We start from the raw sequence: 19,986 nt of genomic DNA, 5'->3' as shown, positions 1-19,986 counted from the left end.
GCAAACAAAGCCTAGGATATTTATTACTTGGCCCTGTTTGCTAATTCCTGATCTAAAGTCAGTATGGTAATTGTGAGGATCTTAAAGAAAAGGCTCAGATTATCCAAACTCAACAGTCTGTAAATTACAATGCTAATTAATTAATTTATGTTTCCTTTCCAGTGCTTTTAGAAGGCCTATTGAGCAGATCTGCTCATATCGTAAGCTCCAAGGTTCCTGAGGAATCCAAATTAGGTTCATGATAGTCTTATTTATAAGTTAGTGCAAGAGTTAACAAAGCAACAGCTAAAGTGATGCTTCCAAACTCTATTCTTTCGGGTTTCCAATTTTTTTTTAGTTTTCGTCAGTAGAGGGTTAAACAGTTTTTCTTCTGATGTTGCTTCCTCTTAATCAGTAGTGTTAACTTTGCTGTGTTGATGCCTCCATATCTGTCTTTTTTTTGTTTTGTTTTGTTTTTGTATGGATATTTTCCATTACCTCCATGATATATTTATAAAATTGATTTGCCCTGGTGTAACATGTGCATACCAAAACAGGAGTCTTGGGAATAATAGAAGTCATTAACCGGAGCTAACAAGGAGAAATGACACCTTTTGTTTCTTATTAATGATATGGTTGGTAGGTACACAGTTATTTTTTGAAATAATGTATGCATGTTTTAGATAAGTTGTAATTTTGTAATTTTGTACTTTCTACATGGCTAGTCCTCTTTCCTTCTAAATTACTTAATGAGTTAATTTGATTGGCTTGCAATAGAAAGTTTTCCTTTTTTAGAGGAGTGGAAAGGAGTCAAACAGCTGACCATTCAGAGGACATGTTACAATTAGTTTCCATGGCTTTTCATTCTGTGGGGATAGTTGAAGGGATGGTACTGAAAGAAAGGTTTGGTTTGGACTTAGATCTAACTTGCAGGTCAGCTAGTCAACAGACTCGGACATGTTGATAAAACTCTAAACAAACAATACAGTGATTGTAATGGTCTTAAATGTAATCTTGTATTTGTAACCAGTTTGGCTTTTTAAAAAATTGTTTTATTGAGCTATATATTTTTCTCCACGCAACTCATTGCTCTCCTTTCCCCTCCTACCCTCTTCCATGGTACCCATGCTTCCAATTAAATTTTTTGTTTTTCTAGACAGAGTTTCTCTGTAGCTTTGAAGTCTGTACTAGAACTAGCTCATGTACATCAGGCTGGCCTCGATCTCACAGAGATCCACCTGCTTCTGCCTCTTGGTTGCTGGGATTAAAGGCGTGCACCACCACTGCCAGGCCAGTTTGGTTTTTTACACTTTCACTTATTTAATTGATTCTTTCTATAAGCAAAAGATGTGTAAATATTAGGGAGGGTATAAGTATTTTCAGGAATTGTTTTTATTGTGTATATAACAAAAGAACAGAGTCTAGGTTGTTAATTAGAAAGCCATCTGTAAGTTGGGGTACATAATTGAAACAGACTTCTGATTAAATAAAAATACACTAGTTAAGTTTATGATATTTGCTGATGTTATTGAAAATGTTCTTTTTTTGTTTGTTTTTGTTTGGTTTTCTCCTGTTTTTCTTTTTAATGGTGAAAATGTTCTTTAAGATTTTGATGATTTAGATATATCTGACTGAAAGTATTGGTCGGCAGGAGAGATGTCTCAGCTGTTAAGAGCATTGACTGCTCTTCTAAATTAGATCTTAATTTTTGACACGTATATGATAGGCTCACTTGCCTGCTGTAACTCCAGTCCCAGGAGATCCAATGCCTTCTTGTGGTCTCCAAGGACACTGCATACTTGTGGTGTACATGCAGGGAAAACATCCAGTAAAACAAATTGATCATTTTTATTTAGATACTTAATTCTTTAATTATGCTAAAATATTGGTTTTATTAATTGCTAATTACTTATAAGTTTCTATAACAAGTATATATACATGTTATATATATATATTTCTAAATTTCCTTTAAGTAGTCTTAGCTGTCCTCAAACTTGGAGACCTGCCTACTTGTTCCTCCCGAATGTTGGAATTAAAGACATGTACCTACCAATACGCCCAGCATTAAATTACCTTTTTTTAATATTTATTTTTTATTTATTTATTATGTATACAATATTCTTTCTGTGTGTATGTCTGCAGGCCAGAAGAGGTCTCATTACAGATGAGACCACCATGTGGTTGCCGGGAATTGAACTCAGGACCTTTGGAAGAGCAGGCAATACTCTTAACCACTGAGCCATCTCTCCAGCCCCCTTAAATTACTTTTAAAAATAGAAGATACAAAATTAGCTTTGTTAGAAGAATCACATGGCCAGCCTAATGAACATAAGATTCTTTGCTCTATGATTCATATATAATAAAAGTTTTTTTTCCGAACACATCTAATGGAAGTTATTAAATATTTTATTTACATGCTGTTCTCCCTCTTATCAAGGTACAACTTAGTGTTTCAGACATACATATTCTCTCCCCCCCATATTCCTGCAGTTTGTCTATAGTATAGATTTTGTATGAACACAGTTTGTATGTTACCTTTGATTTCAACCCAGCCTTTTCCTTTTGTTTGATTTTTTTTTTTTTTTTTTTTTTTACAAATCAAACAAATTAGATTATAAGTTTTAAAATGTTTTTGTTATTATGCTGAGTCTTTAGAGGTCAGGGTTTGTGCATTTGTATTATAGTTAGTTAGATGTAAGCTGAAAGAATCAAATAGTTTTTTTGTGTTTATGTTCCCTATGTGCACACACCAGTGTTGGCCATAGGGGCTCAAGCTTGTAGCCCTAGTACTCTTATGGTAAGGCAAGAGGATCACAGATTTGAGGCCACCATGGGGCTATGTACTACATGGGGAGATGTTGTAGATTAAAAGATAGGTAGGATGGGAAGTAGAAAAAGACAAGATCTCCTGAATAAATCTACTGAGTAAATTGGGAGTGTGGGGATCATGGGAGAAGGTAGAAGGGGAGGAAAGGAAGGGAGCGGAGAAAAAAATATATAGCTCAACAAAACAAAACAAGTAAAAGCAAAAAATAAATAAAAAGAATAAAATAAAATCGTTTAAAAAAAGGTAGGTAAATAAGTAGGTAGATAATCTGCAATCATAGTTTTAGCTGTACTTTATGAGTCACTGTGCCTTTGTGTATTGTCTCTTAGATTAAGACCTTTGTAGATTGTTAGAAAAAACATCGAATGAGATTGAGATAAAGCTGCTGGACTCATAGGTTTTCATACTGGAATCATATAATGAATAATTTTTTTTAAAAAAAAACTGTCAACTTTTTTTATCTGTGTGTTTGATTTTCAGCATACCTAACTTTTTAATGTGAGGATTCTGTTCACCTTACATGAAGACTGGTTTCCATTACAGAAAAAATTTTTTCATTTAGGTGGGAAAAATTCCCATTATTTCCTGTGCTATAGGAATTTTGATACGGAGTATGTATACAGGGAAGGACCTTTAAGAGGTACCGCTAAAGTGTTCTTACTGGTTTAGAGAGGCATTCTTTCTATTGAAAGAGTTTATTTTCATGGTTTTCTTTAAAATTTTCATTGATAAAATTGGTTTATTACTCTACCGTGTTATAGGTGTACTGTATGTCTTTTATACATACTATAGTTCAATAGTATGTACTATTTGAAATGGTAAGTTTTAATAATTTTTGATTTAGATGGTAAGATCTTTTTAAACAAATATTTAACTTTTTTGAGTAAGTGGAGAAGAGAGTCAGCATTAGAAAAAAGAAATGGTTGGGCTAAACATGCTTTTGAAATGCTGTTAATATCTGTAATATAATTAATACTTTGATTTTATAAATAGTTTCAATTAGTAACATTTGAAGAAGCTTGTTACTTCTGCTCTGTGACTTTAGTGTAGAGCCATTTTTCAGGAATTATTTTACTTGGTGATTATATTCTTAATGTTTTTAGCTTTAATACTGACAGCATAAAGCTATGTAGTATCACCCACATGTCAAGAATTCTAAATTCAGCTAGATAAATTAGAATTTTTATATTCACTGCTGACTGGCACTCCAAACCTTGATTTGTAAACATACTCTACTGGTGATATGCTTAAGTTATATTATTGATACTTATAATTGTGTTTTCAAAGACTTTTTGAATAATTTGAAAGAACAAAGTGTTTTGGTAAGTTTGCTTTTTGTCTTATGTTTTCTGCATTTTAAATCTTGTCTTTTGCAACTTCAAATTTGATATAACTGATTTTTATTTAGTACTTAAAATCTAAAATTTTAAAAATCTCTTACTTTGAGCTACCTAGTTAGAAAAAGATGTATTTGTCAGCATATTAGTGCTTCTACGAAACTATTGGCATGATTTAAACAGCAAACAAACAGATAAAGATTTTCTCCTTCATGAAGTATATGTGTAATTCTTCATAACATTGGACTGTATACTGCGTTCTTCTTCCATTACTGCCTTTCCATGGGACCAATTTCAGATTGTCTCTTTTACAGTTTATGTTTTGTTCTTTAGTTCATCTTTCATAATTTCACCTGGCATCATATTCTTAGTAGTTTGGTATTTAAAAAAATTAAATTTGAAGAATTATTAAGTATTGTTGATATATTCTAGCAACCAAAAGCATCTTTTCAGTGGCACATGTATGTAATCCCAGTAGTTAGGCTGAGAAAGGAAGATCAAGATTTTTCATGAACACCCTATCTCAGGAAACAAAACAGAATTTTTTTCAGTGAATTTGGAATGACAATTGAAAATTATGTCATGAATATATATCATCATGTAAGTGCATTGAAATCTCAATGCAATATATGTGTTCATATATTAATTTATGTAAAATGTGTATTCCCTCTTGTCTGCTGATACCTATTAGATTGATTTTATATGGTTATGTGCAATTCAGTCTCAGAAATATGCAATGTATTAAAAAACTATTGATTTTGCTGCATTTTAAAGCTTAAAAATCTATTATTGAGTGAAATCTCTTATGTTTTAAGTAATTTCTGTGCTTGTTGTTACTTGAATTTCTGATTGGACAAAGAGCAGTTATTTTTATTTTTATGAGTAGTAGAATAAACTTGATAATTGATTATTAAAGTTTTATTTTGGAGGCTAGATTTTCTATCCAACTTTCGCTCATCTCTCTGATTTTCCCTCCTTTCTTTCTTCCTTTTTTTGTTAGACTCTTAAAAGTAGTTTTAAATTCCTAGCCACACTGGGAAGGCATGGAGGTTTCCCTCATGCCTCCTCTGTTGTATCCTTCCACTATCTTCGTACTAGCATAGATAGGTTGTTTGGTGAGCACATCTTGCCACATCAATAACAATTATAGCCAATAGTTTAGGGTTCATTCCATGTGTTATGATTATGAGGGCTTTGTAAAATGAATGACTGTTACCATTATGATATTGGATACGAGAATTTTTGATGGGTGCGCACGCGCGCGTGCACACACACACCTACCTACCTACCTACACACACACACCTTTGCTCTGTTTTTAGTCTGTCCTCCTTATCCTTTACACTCTCGAATCTTTTTTAGTGTGCTCCTGTTTTGTTGTTCCTTGAATGTTGTATTTAGAATAAAACAGTGTTCAGTCTCCTTTATATTGGCATTTTTCATTTAAGATTTAAGTTTTCTCTGGATCTTAAAAATTTAACAGGTCATTTCTTTTTAGTGTTGAGCAATAATTCTTCTTTCCTGGATTTAACATAATTTATTTGAAGAAATTTTTGTTGATTTCAAGGTTTAGCTGCTATTAACACTCATGAACAGTTTTGTTTTCAACTTCCTTGGGTAAATGCAAGGAAGTGATTTGAATCATATGGTAAGAGTAAAAGAGTTACGTCACAACCAGACCTTCTTTCACAGTGTTTATGCTATTTTGCTTTCTCTCCAATAACGACCAATGATTCCTCCTGTTGCTTCTCATCTATACTAGCATTTAGTAATGTCACTGATTATTGGACTTTTAATATTTGAATACTTTCTGTCTTTCTCATTCTCTTACTATTTGAATCCTTTTGTTGTCCTCCTTTTCCCTCTCCTATTTTTTGTCTTTTTATTAATTTTTGTTTTATGTGTATGAATCTTTTGCCAGCATGTATGTCTGGTGTGCCTGGTGCCTGGGGAGGCCAGAAGAGGGCATTGAATCCCCTATGGATGGTATGAGCCACAGTGGATCCTGGTAATAAAACCTATGTCCCTGGTAAGAGCAGCCAGTGCTCTTAACAACAGAGTCATCTTCTGGCCTCTTTCTTTTAAATTTTGATTCTATAATGATATGTGCTAGAAATTTCATTTAATGATGATGATAAAACTGAGGACTACTGAGGCTGGAGAGATGGCGTAGTAGTTATGAGCATTGAGTTTTCTTCCGGTAGACTCGGATTCAGTTCCCAGCACCTACATGGAAGTTCACTACCTTCTGTAACTCCGGTTCCTTTAAAAAAACAAAGCAAAACAAAAACAAAAAACTGAGTACCACTACCTGTAGTATGAGTATTTTTAGAATGCGTGTATTCAAATTGAAGGCAGAAAATCACAGTTATATTCTGGGAGTTTACATTTCATCATGTATTTACTCCTTCTGTAATTGTGCATTATATGGAATTTTGGATGTCATTTTCAATGATATAAATTAGAAGTGTTAAACTAGCTGGGGGTTATGGCTTGAACCTGTAACCCCTGCACTTGTGAGACTGACGCTGGAAGCTTGATTTAATGGGAGGTCAATCTGGGCCAGGGTGAGGCTAGCTTTAAAAGCAACCTGGGGAGAGAAGAGACTGGAGAGTGCCAGGTTTTTCTAGCTTTTTCCTATGTTGATTAGGTTGGCAGCAGTCAGTCTCTGCAAAATTTTTCCTATTTTTGTTTGGTTGATAGCTTGCATGATGATAGTTTTTGTGCTATTCTTTGTGCCTAGGAAGACTATTTTAGCTAACACTTTTGCTTACTGTCTATTTATTTACTATTTTTTTTCATGGAAGTTTGACTGGTTAGTACCCCGTTACACAAATTTCCTTACTAAAGCAGAGAAAAGAAATTGTAGTTATGGTTGACATATTTATTAGAAATATTTATGGATCTTGTTAAGTATCAGAACTAGCTTTTCTTTCTATGTTGCATGTGTTCAAATGTTTAAGTGTCGCAAGTTGATCCCCAGACAAGTCTTTCAAACTTCTAAAGATTGTTGATTATGGCCATTGAGATTGCATTCAAAGGAAAAAATACTTTACTTTTGCCCTGCAAATTCTATGATTCCTCTAAATTACATTGCCTTAAAATAAAACACACCAAGCTAGCAATACTCAGTACTCAGTAGGTATTATGGTTCAGTGTGTAAAGGGGCTTGCTGTCAAGCCTGGCCCTTGATCCTGGATATTTGGTGGAAGAAAAGAACCAGTTTTTTTGCAAGTCCTTTGTTTTATATGTACAAATATACTCAATATATGCTTAATAATTGTAAAATCCACAAACAGCCACACCATTTGATTAAGTGAAATGTATATTTAAAATCATACTTCTATCTTAAATATTAAGGAAAAGTGATATTAGGTGCCAATAGCGACATATTTACCATGCTTTGGGAATAGACTAATGTATGTTGGTGTAGACTTTTTTTTTTCTATTTTATGTTTTTATAGGTAGGAAGGATGATTAGAACTTTAAAGTGTTCTCTTCGTGGGGGAGGGGCTGTAAAGATGACTCAGTTGTTAGGAGCATTGCCTGCCCTTTCAGAGGTCTTGAGTTCAATTCCCAGCAACCACATGGTGGCTCAAAGCCATCTGTAGTGAGATCTGGTGCCCTCTTCTGGCTTGCAGGCATACATGCAGACTGAACACTGAATGCGGAATAAATAAATAAACTTAAAAATAAAGTTCTCTTGGGTCTAGAAAGATGGGCTAACATTTAAGAGTATGAGTTACTCTTCCAACGAACCAGAGTTTGATTTCTGGCACCCATGTCAGGTGACTCAGAACAACCTGTAACTCACACTCATGTGATATACACATGGTAAAAGATAAAATAGGAGCTTAAGAGATGGCCGAACAAGTAAGAGCATTGACAGCTCCCAGAGAGTACTAGGTGTTGATTCTCGGTACCCACGTGGTGGTTCACAACTGTCTGTAACTCCAGTTTCAGGTCATCTTATGCTCATTTATGATCTCTGCAGGTACCAGGCAAGGAATAGTGCATAAATATTTATGTAGGTAGCACACCTCTCTCTGTATACAATAGTAATAGATAAATACCTGCTCTCAAAAGAAGGTTTTTTAAAGCTAGATTAGTGGCATATGCTTATATTGCATCACTCGAGAATTGAAGGTATGAGTGTCTGGAATTCATGGCCAGCCTTGGCTACTTAGTAAGGCCCAGTTCAGTTCTTCTAAATGAGACCTTATTTCAAAACAAGAAGATATACAGCAACAAAGCAGTGGGTTATCAATCTTTATGGCGTCTAGGTCCCTTTATACTAATTAAAATTTACTCAAGACTTGAAAGAGTTTTTTAGTTTTATTTATAGTTGCCATTTTACAAATTACAGCAATGATTTAGAACATGTTGAGGCTGTGAAGATGAATGGTTCAGTGCTTAGTTGCTGCTCTTCCTAAGCCCAATGCTTAACTCCCAGCAACCTTATCAGGTGACTCACAACCACCCATAACATCCTTTTCTGACTTCTGTGGGCATGCACACACAAGACACACACAAATAGAGATAGGATAGAGTAAATTAAAAAAATTTGCATGCCTACTTAAAGAATGGAGTCTTATTTTCACTCTGTGTCTTTCATGTTGAATAACTTTGTAAAGTGTAGAATAAATGGTAAATTTGTTTAATATTCTGACATATCAAATAGTTATCTTCCCAGGCTTACTTTTGTATTTCATGAATTGCAAAACTATTCATGAAGTGAAATGTGCTTATGTACACCCTTATTCCTAGCAGCTGGCCAGGGCTATACAGGGAGACTTTCTTCTATCTTCTCCCTGCCACCTACCCCCCATCCCCCCCCCCCAAAAAAAAAAGAATTTCTTACACGGATAATACTTGCATGGCAGTTTCTTAGAAATGCTTTTGAGCTAAAGCCTGTTGGTCTGCCTTGAACTTGGAGTAGAACTTTCGGGCATGAAAAAAATTTAGGCATCATGTAAAGAATTATTGGTCTTTTAAGCAAATCATCTAATTTTTAATCTCTTTTACACAGAAACTATATTTCTCAATATGTCAGCAATCAGATGTTGAAGTTCTAGGTAAAAATGTTACTTTGTGTTGATAGTGGTTTGTTTATTGTGTGACCCAATCACATAGAAACTATTTTTGAAATAATCATCCTCTTTTATAATGTAACAAAAGGCTGTCTCTGTATTCTGTTCAGTTATACAGGGTAGTAATAAAGTCTATGATGGGTTTAATAAAGTTAGTTGATTTTTTTTTTGCTGCTTCATTCAGATCTTCATAATCATACTTTAAGTTAGATGTATGTCATGAATACAGTAGTTAAACGAGTACACAGTGGGTTCAAGTCCCTAATTGTGTTGAAACACCAGGATTTTCTCATAACCACTGTTTTTGCCATATTGGAATGTCATGAATGTTGATATTCTGAAAATGCTTGATAAAATTCAGTATTATAAATTTAGTATTAGAACTTTCAATGTTAAATGTTACTTTGTTTTCTGAGGGGATACTTTTTGAAAGTACTTTTCTGCTATGGTGGGATTACTTCTTTCAGTACTTGGCTTTGGAAAACAGTTGTACTTTGCTTCTTATTTTGTCATCTGTTAATTTATAATTCTTTTATGGAAAGACAATGTCTTTTTTAATGTTCTTTTTCATCGTTTTTAATTGGAAAGACAATGTCTTACAGTTTAAGTTAATTTTAGTTAGGGTTTTTACTGTTGGAATTATTGAATGGCGGCATCTTGTAATGGCAAAAATTTAAGAATTTTAAGAAAATTTTAAGAATAGCAGAATTTTTATGACAACTCAGTCATTTTCTCTTTGTATTGCCTTGAGCAAGTTATTTACTAGCTCTTTATCTTCTGCTACAGTTCAATGGTTGTAGAAATAGGCCGGGGAGTAGCTCAGTTGGTAAGTGCATGCTTTCCAAGCACAAGACCACATAACCCATCTACAAAGCCAGGTGTTGCAGTCATAAATGGTTATGTGAGTCTGTAATTCCAGCCTTGGTGTTTGCATACATGGTGGGCATTGGGGCTCAGTTTCTGAGACTCCAACCTCTCACACTTGATGAACTTGAGGTTCATTGAGAGATTCTGCTTCAAAATACAAAGCTGGGTCTGGTGCTATGATGTGTGCTTTTAATCCCAGTCATTCAGGAGGCAGAGGCAGACTCATTCCTAGAAGGTTGAGGCCAGCTAAGGTTACCTAGTAAGTTCCAGGCCAGCCAGGGTTTCAAAAAAAAGAATGGTGGAAGGCTTTGCATGGTGTTGTGCACTGTCAATCCCAGCACTCAGGAGGCAGAAACAGTTGCATTTTTGTGAGTCTGAGGCCAGTCTCTTCTAATCGCAAGTTCTAGGACAACCAGGTTCACACAGTGAAACTCTGTCTTTTCCCCACCCCCAAGTAAAAAAAAAAAAAGATGGAAAGAGATCAAGAAAGCACACCAGTTGGGTCTTTATATTGCATATAATACACTTGTGTACACACACAATGATCATTCTGCCTGATAGGGTTGAGTCTATTTTAAAACTTGAGTTTTTATTTTATTGCATGAAAATCTTGAAGATTTCCTTTTGTGTGTGTGTGCGTGTGCATGTGCGTCTCTGCCTGCCTACATGAATTAATGTGCACCACATGTGTGCAGGTGCCTACAGGGACCAGAAGAGGCTTCCAGTTTTCCTAAAATTAGAATTACTAATAGTGTGAGCCATCCATTTTTGCCCTCTTTAACTGTGGAGTCATCTCTCTAGACCTCATGAATTAAAGTCTTTCATTTTTTTTAAAGATTTTTTTCTTTTTAAATTTATGTGTATGTATGTGTGCCATATGTATACAGGTACCTTGTAGATCAGAAGGGAACACCAGATCCCTTGCTGATTAAGTTAGAGATGGTTATGAGCTACCTGGTTTCGGTGCTGGAAACTGAACTTAGGTCATTGGAAGAGCAGTAGTTGCTCTTAACTACCAATGGGCCATTTTCTAGTTGCCATTAAAAGACTGTTGAGATGTTGGTTACAGTTTTTCAATTTACACTATAATGAATATGACAAAGTTAAAATATCACTAATATCTAAGAAAATGTTATTAACTTTTATCTGTTTTAAAATATATTCAAAGCTATTCATGCCCGAGGCTATTGCTCAGTTCTTGCTTATCCTACTTGAGACCCTGAATTTGATCTTCAACATTATTAAAAGAATATAGGAGAAGCAAGGGTCTCTTGCATTTTGGGTTAGCACACAGTTTTGAATTCTTTAGGTTGATGTGAATAGACAATATCCTGAGTCTCACCTTCAAGTTATTATGTTACTGTACTATTGTATTTCAGTAGAAGTTTGTGACAATAGATTTGGAATATAACATTCTCCTGAAGTCATGAGAAGGAAACTTAACTAATAAATACTTAATGTGTTTAAAGTTTTTTCTGTATAACATCTGATTGGTCATCATTTTGATCTTATGATCTTGCGTTTTTCATTTTTAAGACAGAATTTCACATAGACGTGGCTCACCTGCACCTCACAGAGATAGATACCTTTCTTCCTCTGCCTTATGGGAGTGCTGGGATGGAAGGCATGCTCTACATGTCCAGCCTTACTTATTCTTGCCTTTTCAAATGTTAATGATAGTATCTGTTAACACAAATTTTATGAGAAGAAAAAGTGTTTTTCTTAGGAAGTTGTATTTATATTTTCTAAATAATATGGTAAAACATTTCTTTTGGCTGTATCGTAGCTTTGTTCATTTCACATTGCTTTATTAAAATATTTATTTCTTAGATTCTAAGCGGTCAGGACTTTTCGCTCCTCATACCTGTGCTAGGGAATCGTACCTCGGACTCTGTTTGGTAGAGAGGTGCTCTGCTATTGAGTCCTACACCCTACCACTCTGGGATGCCTTTAAAGAGGTCACTTACTACTTAATGCCATTTATTCTTCCATTATAGCATTTTAGGCCCCTGTTTTTATATGCTGTTTTCTCTAGTATTATATCATCATTAAACATTTAGGTTTAACAACAGTTGCTTTTCCCAAGAATAATTGTTGTTTCACTCAGCCATGGATTGAATTGAAACACTCATTGATACTTTTGTGTCAGAGTACTTTTCATGGTTTCAGCATTTAATATTTTGGTTAAAGTAGGTGTTGCAATTTCATTGTTATTGATTAATTTCACTGGCTTAATTTTGAAGTAACTGGTAGTAAATAATTCTTATGAAGTAGCTATGTAATGAAATTTCAAATGTTAATTTATATGACATGACTCTTGTCTTATAATTCTACAATGCATCATTTCAGAACTTGGAAAATGAGAAACAGTTTATTCATGTTTTAAATAAAACCACTGCTTTATTTAAAGGAAAGCAATATTACATAAATCTTTTTATAACTGCTAGTGTAGCCCGAAGACTTAAGGTGTATACATAGACCAGAAGAGGTGGAATAATGCCTGACTAGTTGAATAAAAACTCAAGGATCTTTCATAAGTTTTATATAATGAAAACTGCCTGTAACCTTAAGAATTCTGTAACTTGGAAGTTAAATATAATTGGCGTTATTCATGCTAGGTGTTTCTTTGGAATGATAGCATTAAAAAGCTAGCAGATTTTATGTAGTCTGGTTCATCTGTAACCTGGTCTTCCTGTATCAAGTGAATATTCTAAGCATTTAATTAAGCCTTGGATGCTTGGAGTGTTTTTTCTGTTTTCTGTTTTTTTTTTTCCTTTTCCATTTCGTTTCCTCTTTTCTAGTAGTCTAAGTAAATAATGTTGGAAAATTTCAGAATTTTTTTATGGAAAGTGATATACCAACTCACTCTTTTCTGTTTGATTTTAGATGGGAAATGTCAAGTCATAAGATCGATAGGTTGACTCTGACAACTATGTTTACTTACAGAGAGAACAGGAAATGAGAATGGGTGATATGGGTCCCCGAGGAGCAATAAACATGGGAGGTAGGGATTTGAAGCAAAAGACTTATGTAACTTAACTTACTTGTAATTCTTTTGGGACTGTATGCTGTTCATGATATTTGTATTCTGAGAACCTGAAACATGGAACCAATTATGAAGGTGATATTTCTTATATTGAATAAATGGATTAAAAAAGTGTCTAGAAAGAATATTTTATAGTTGAAAAATACAAGTTGATATATTCCGTGAAAGAAGCATCTAAACTAGGTTTTGATGCAGGGTGCAACAATTCTAACCATTTTGCTTAAATACAATGCTATCATATTGTACAAACCAAGTGTCATTTTCCCTTGGAAATTGACAGTTTCTAAGTTGTATTTTCAGTTGTTTTTAGAGTTACTATTTTAAATTTGTTACTTTTTGTTTGAGACTGAGCCTTTTTATTTACTTTACAAAATGTTTTAAATGTTTTTCTTGGCTAAGGTATTTAGCATGGAAGTATTTCTTCACAGTCTTCTATGGCTTGTTGAGGAAATAAGATGCCTTACATGTCTTTAGAGGAGTTGCAAAATTGTTAAGAAAGTAGTGATATTAAAATTTTCACTAAGGTGTAGCTGTCAGAAATAGTATCATAAATAAGGTAAGGGAAAACTATAGATATCATGACTCTTATTAGTAAACTTAAAATTTGAAGTGGTATACTGTAATCATTGGCCAATGAATTACATTTTACATAATCTTTATATTAAATTGCCCCATAGAAATGTCACGAAATTGAAACTTGTATAATTCATATGTGCATGCTGTTTTAATCAATTATACTATCAGAATATATAATGCATTACCAACTAATATGTTCTTAAGATTTGTAGCATATGAGATAAAACTTAAATAAAGAATTGTATCAATATTTTCTAAAGTTAGCCATGGAAAAAATATACTTGTAATTCTAGTTCTTTTACTCTTAGTCAGATAATCTAGAATAGTTTATTACTATTCTTTTGGTCACTTTTCTTGACCTTCAGCGTGTGACTTAGCATTTGTGGTATGCAAAGGAAGCATGAAACGTGGCCCTTGCCCCATAAATCTACCTATGCAATTAGTGTGTGAACATGTGGAATCATTAGTATAACAAGATTTCTGAGTTGAAGTTTTGTATACAATGGTGATATGACTCTAATTTTTTTCATAGTAATTTATGGGTAATGCATAAGGTAATAGATGCATTTTTAAGAACAGTAAGAAGATTATGAAGTTCAATTTCAAAGAATTATTGTCATTTACCCTCAGAATCAAACTTTGACTTGTAAAATTTTAAGCATGTTTTGGTAGTGCAGAGAGATCTGAAAACATTCTTTTGCTTAACACCTTTATGAGAATACCCTTTTGTATTACTTAATTCAGAAGAAATATAGAATTTTGCAACATTTATTAGGAAATCATAACATGCCTTTTAGCACTTAACTCTCCTAAAGTCTGGTTCATTTCTTTAATCTTCAGTCAGTGTTAGACTTAATGGTTTATTGCAGCATCCTGTTGAATTGTTGAGTTGTTAAAACTGTCATAGTACATCAGGTTTCATAAATGGGCTAGGGTTGTAGCTCAGTGGTTGTGCTCAAGGCCCTGTATTTGCACCACACAAATCCTATTACTGTTGATAGTGTGGCATCATCATTTTTGATGTATTACAAGTGGACATACCAGGTAATGCCAACATTTCTTAGTTTTGTACAGGTAAGAGACACAAGACTGAAAATAGGTCTACGTCACTGATAGCTGGGAGTATTACTTTACATGTTCCGACTTGTATCATTAACTGTCTGAACTCTCATAATACTAAGAAAAAGAAGGGAGCTGGCCGTGGGGTCTCATACCTATTATTCTGGCATCTAAGAGTCTGAGGCAGGAGTATGTGACAACAACCCCCCTAGGCTACACAAAAGACCTTGTCACCCAGCTACCCTCCCTTTTAAAAAAAATGAGGGGAAACAAAGGCCTTTAACTCGTTCTTTTCAGGAAAAATTGAACTATGAGGGCTTGTAGATGTTGCCATCTGCCATTCTTTTCTGTTATATGCCTGTTTATAACCATATTGAGGAAGTAGAAATTGTTAACTTTAAGTGTTGATTAATTAGAAAGAATATGTTGGGATTAAGGAACTTGTTTCCTTTGAAATTGGTTGTTTCTTGGATTAGAGTTCAAAGAGCAATAGCATGTGTGACACCATGGATTGGCAAGGAGTGTGACTTTCTTCTTTCTCCTGCTCCTTAGTCTTGACACTGCTGCATTAGGTACTGTGCCATGGACTTACTGTGTGCTTAAGAAAGTCAGTTCTGAAAACCGGCCATGTGTTGAAATAGTAGAAGAAGTCTTGATTCTGGCATTAGTTTTTGGTTTTGGAGTTTTATGATAAAAAACTCATCCCTTAAAAAAATAAAAAATTAAAAAATAAAAAAATCATCCCTTAAAATGTTTTATTTCAGACTACCATACATGTTGGAGTACAGCTTAGACAATATTGTAATATGACTCAGGTGGATATCTTAATGACCAAATTAGAAGTCTGATTATGCCTCTTTTCAGAATTTTACTTTTTAGAAGTACTGCCTAATCATTTTGTCTGTTTGGATGTAACTGTGTTTTAAAACCTGGCTTGACCTGAGTAAGATTTTTTTTGTTTAGATTATTTATTTTAATATAAAATTGAAAAGCCATTCTTTGGTAAGTTTTAACAATTTTCTAAAAGCCAAAGGATTTTTTTAATAGCTGATGTTGTGTAATTCCCTGGACAAATTTTCCTCCTCAAGAGTCATTGTTTTGATATGCCAATAGTTTTAGCTGTATTTGGTTTTTGAGTGCCAACCCTTTACTATTTATTAAGGCTGGTAGAATGTAAAATTATTAAGGGTCATTTTTTTAAAAAATTAAGCTATACTTAATATTTCTGATTTTTGAAACTTTGCATATCTTAATCTCAATTGCTCTAAAAAATTGATATTAGCTTTACTTATTTTTTGTAGGTTTGTTTTAATAAAAGAGAATTTTACTGTGTATATATATGACGCTGTATTGTTGATGGTTTAGTGTTCCATTCTCAAGGAAGGAAAATTATTTTGATGATAGTTTTGTTTTTATGAGTTATAAAGTTGTTAATGTTCACTAAACTAAGATAGGACAGCTCTAAGTGTAGATTGTTTTGCATAGATGCATTTAGCCCAGCACCTGCTGGTACCCAAGGGCCTCCTCCAATGATGGGTATGAATATGAACAACAGAGGAACTATACCTGGCCCACCAATGGGCCCTGGTCCTGCCATGGGACCAGAAGGAGCTGCAAATATGGGAACTCCAATGATACCCGATAATGGCACAGTGGTAACGTATCACTAAAATTATTTTTGATTTTATTTTATAACTAAACATTTTTCTGCCCCAAAGGTAACTTCACACTTACTATAACCAGACATCATTGCTTTTGGCAGTACAGATGTACAGCCAACGAAGAGAAAGCAACTTTGTTAAGTGTTTATTTATTTGAGACAGTTTTAAGTGGCCTGATGTTATGTTAGTATTGCCATCACTACTTAACTTTGCTACCTCAATATAGAACAAATATATGTGCCACTACAGTTATTCTTTTAATTTACGTCTGTCTTTGCGTGTATGGATGTAATGCTAAGTGTTTATATTATGCTTTTTATATGTAGACCTTTCTAAACAAAACTCTACTGCGTATGAAATGACAGGTTTTAGTTTTTATGAAAACATAATGTAATTTATTTCAGACCATTTTTCTTCACTGGAAAATAGTTAACACTAAAACTTTATTTTTCTAAAGCTTTCTAAAGGTACACTGTTATCTTCTCTTCATAAAAGTATTAATTGCTTTATTAGTAAACTAAAAATACAGATTTTTTTTGGTCTTGATTCAAGAGTGTGAAGATATCTTTGTATGGGTAAAACATGAAAATTGAGTTTCTCAGTTGTAATTTCTGTCATTTTCGCATACCAGTTAGCAGGAAAGGTGCCTCTTACCGTTTCTGAGGCCTTCTAGTAGGAAAATGTTTCCTCATGTAATGCTTGTTGATAGTTTTTCTGAAAAATAAAATTGGTGACTAGATTTCAAAAAGCGTGTTTGGATTACCATATCAAAAGTTAGAGTTCCATTGATGGCTAAGAAGGAAGATGGACTAGAATTTAACTTAGACATGCCATCATTCTACGTCTGTGGTGATCAGAAGGGACTAAAAGGAATACATTGTGCATTGCAGAAATGAAGCATGCACTGGTTTTCTTGATATCATTTTAAAATTTATTGTACAAGGAGATAAAAAAAAACAGGGTCATAGTATCTAGGACAGATAGATGGCACATAAAGCAGTCAATGCATTTAGTAGAGGCAGCATTTTTGCAATATAACTCCCGAAACTCGAAGTATATTGGTTAAGTTTCTCTTTTGCATTTAATCATTAGCAGTAACATAGACATAACCGACCTTTATTCCTACACATTGCTTAAAGTTGTAAATTTAATTTAAATGTCATCTTTGGTGGTTTTTTTCTTTCTTTTTTTTTAACACAAAATTCTGTTCATCACTTGAGATTAACTATCATAAAGTTTCACAGAATAAATGATTCAGATGTTTAATGTGTTCTTAATAATTTATGTTATTTAAACAGATCTTGAAACTTAATCTTACTTCCTTAATACTAGTCTTTAGAGGAAAGTACTTCATATGTCTCCATATTAAGTCCCAGTTTTTTGTGATGTTTATGTTAATGCTTTGTGTTTTAAAAGCATTGATTCTCAAGTTTATAGAATGTTTACTTTTAAAATAGTATGATGCTGCTCCTCAGTTTTACATCTCTGATTTCTTTTTAAAAAGTATCTTTCTTGCCAGGACAGATGGCACATGTTTATATTATAGTCCCAGCACCTGGGAGGTAAAGGTAGAGGCAGAATCATGAGTTAGAGGCCAGCCTGGGCTATAAACAGACACTCCATCTCAGAGCAAAATGATAATATGTATACTTTTGTACATGATAGTTTCATGTAGTATAAACTTTTTAAAAAGGGATCAGAGCAGTGTGATTGGGCATAAGGAGGCATTTGCCTATGTCAGTATCAGTTCTTTTCACCAAATGGGGCATAGCTTAACAACTTGTAAATCTTCAGATGCTGCTTATTATTATTTATTTTTAAAAACAGGAACTAATTAAATTGCTCCTTTCTTCCTTCTATGTTTGATCCTGACTCTGCTGGACTTTCTGCTGAACTTCCTGACATCACCACTTGGGATTTTGCCAATTTTTCTTGTCACTTATATTTTGGCGTGTTCCAAATGGACTTTACTATATGTCATTATAGCACAATGATAGGTTTCCTCAAGGACCTCCGTCTCAGATGGGTTCGCCTATGGGAAATAGAACAGGTTCTGAAACTCCACAGGCACCAATGAGTGGTGTAGGTCCTGTGAGTGGAGGTCCTGGTGGTTTTGGTAGAGGAAGTCAAGGGGGCAACTTTGAAGGCCCTAATAAGCGTCGGAGATACTAAATATTCTTTCATTACCGGCTGTTTAGAAAAACACTTTCAATGGTATGCCTTTACACGTTGTCTGTTACCTGGAAAAAAATGGTTTTATTGTTAACGTACGTAGATTGAAGTTTTTCTTTTGTAAAGCTTGAGGGTTTTTTTTTTTGTATTTTCTTTATTCATAAGCTTTGTAGATTAGGTTAGTGATAAAGATACCCATCATTGTGAATGTTGAAATGTGTTGTGATCATAGCTAAGAATAACTATGCCACATTATTAAATCTATGTAGTTACTTAATATCAATAAAGAAATGATTTTGCCTAATTTAAAAATGTTCTTAGTGGTATTCCCTCATGACCATATAAAACTTGCTGTGGTTGCTTTAGCTAATCCTATTTAAAAGTGGAAATGATTTTGCTTTTCTGTTTGTTCCAATAACCCCGAAGTCAGACTGTTAGTGAAAGCTGATGTCAGTGGGATCAATAGTGTAGTGTTGTAGTGTATTTGTGGGTGGGAGGCATGGGGCTTCAGATTGTATAAACCATCCATACTGTGTAAAATTAGAGTTGTTGCTTACATTTCATATAGATTCTGACTATTCATATATTCTGAGAAAGGTTATTAAGGATCTCTTTGTTTTGTGCTGATTTTTCAAATAAATCTTTTGAATCTTGAACAAAAATGTTTGAAGGCAAATCTCTCTTGATTATAAAATAATTCCTGGTTTTAATCTTGTGCCATTTATTTAGTATCAGCACCTACATTTCCCCTGTTGTCACTTGACGAGTTAGTGTTAAGCTTTAAACTGACCAGTCAACCAGCCGGCCACAACCAGACACCATCACTAGAATGTCAGTGAAAGTGCGTTTGGTCTTATTCTCCAACAGTTAGCTTAGCCACTGAAGCATTTCTTCTTATTTTCTGAAGTATTTTAAAAGGTAGAGCGACCCTGCCATGTTGGAAGTACTTCCTTGTGTTAAGCTTGCCCAGTAACCCTGCCTGATGTTAGTACTGTTCAATTGCTGGTTCCTGTTCACTTCCACCTTTGGTAGGCTCAGTAGCATCTTGATTAGATTCGTCTAGGAAAGTCCATTTTTGAATTTTCATTTTCAGTACTTGGGAGAAACTGATGCCATATTGTGTTTTTCATTCCATAGTATTTAAATTTTCATATGTAGATGTAGATTCTCATATTTAACATATCCAGTTGACCAGCTAATGATCATAGTTGGTATTTCTCACATAAAATTTCTGTGTATTTGTATGTTGTCCTTTTATAGAACACCTGTATGCAGAATAGCATGTTCTGGGGTAGATGGTATTTATGTAAATAAATACCTGCCTCCTTTTGATGGAAGGTATGTCATGGAAAGATGACTTCAGTCAATCTAAAT

General features: G+C 34.0%; 1 protein-coding gene across 1 annotated transcript in view; it reads left to right on the top strand.

The window, feature by feature from the left end:
• Nucleotides 1-19,274, top strand: part of Pspc1 (paraspeckle component 1) — a 58,729-nt gene extending 39,455 nt beyond the window's left edge. The window contains exons 7-9 of the mRNA XM_048442006.3: nt 13,045-13,102; nt 16,265-16,434; nt 18,427-19,274. Of these exons, the coding sequence (XP_048297963.1) occupies nt 13,045-13,102; nt 16,265-16,434; nt 18,427-18,612 (414 nt within the window). The 3' untranslated portion in view covers nt 18,613-19,274. The remainder of the gene's footprint in view (nt 1-13,044; nt 13,103-16,264; nt 16,435-18,426) is intronic.
• Nucleotides 19,275-19,986: the final 712 nt, after the last annotated feature.

The sequence above is a fragment of the Myodes glareolus genome, chromosome 12 (assembly GCF_982192425.1).
Source record: "Myodes glareolus chromosome 12, mMyoGla1.1, whole genome shotgun sequence".
In the NCBI taxonomy this organism is placed as follows: domain Eukaryota; kingdom Metazoa; phylum Chordata; class Mammalia; order Rodentia; family Cricetidae; genus Myodes; species Myodes glareolus.
This window is presented reverse-complemented; position numbering and strand designations above follow the sequence as displayed.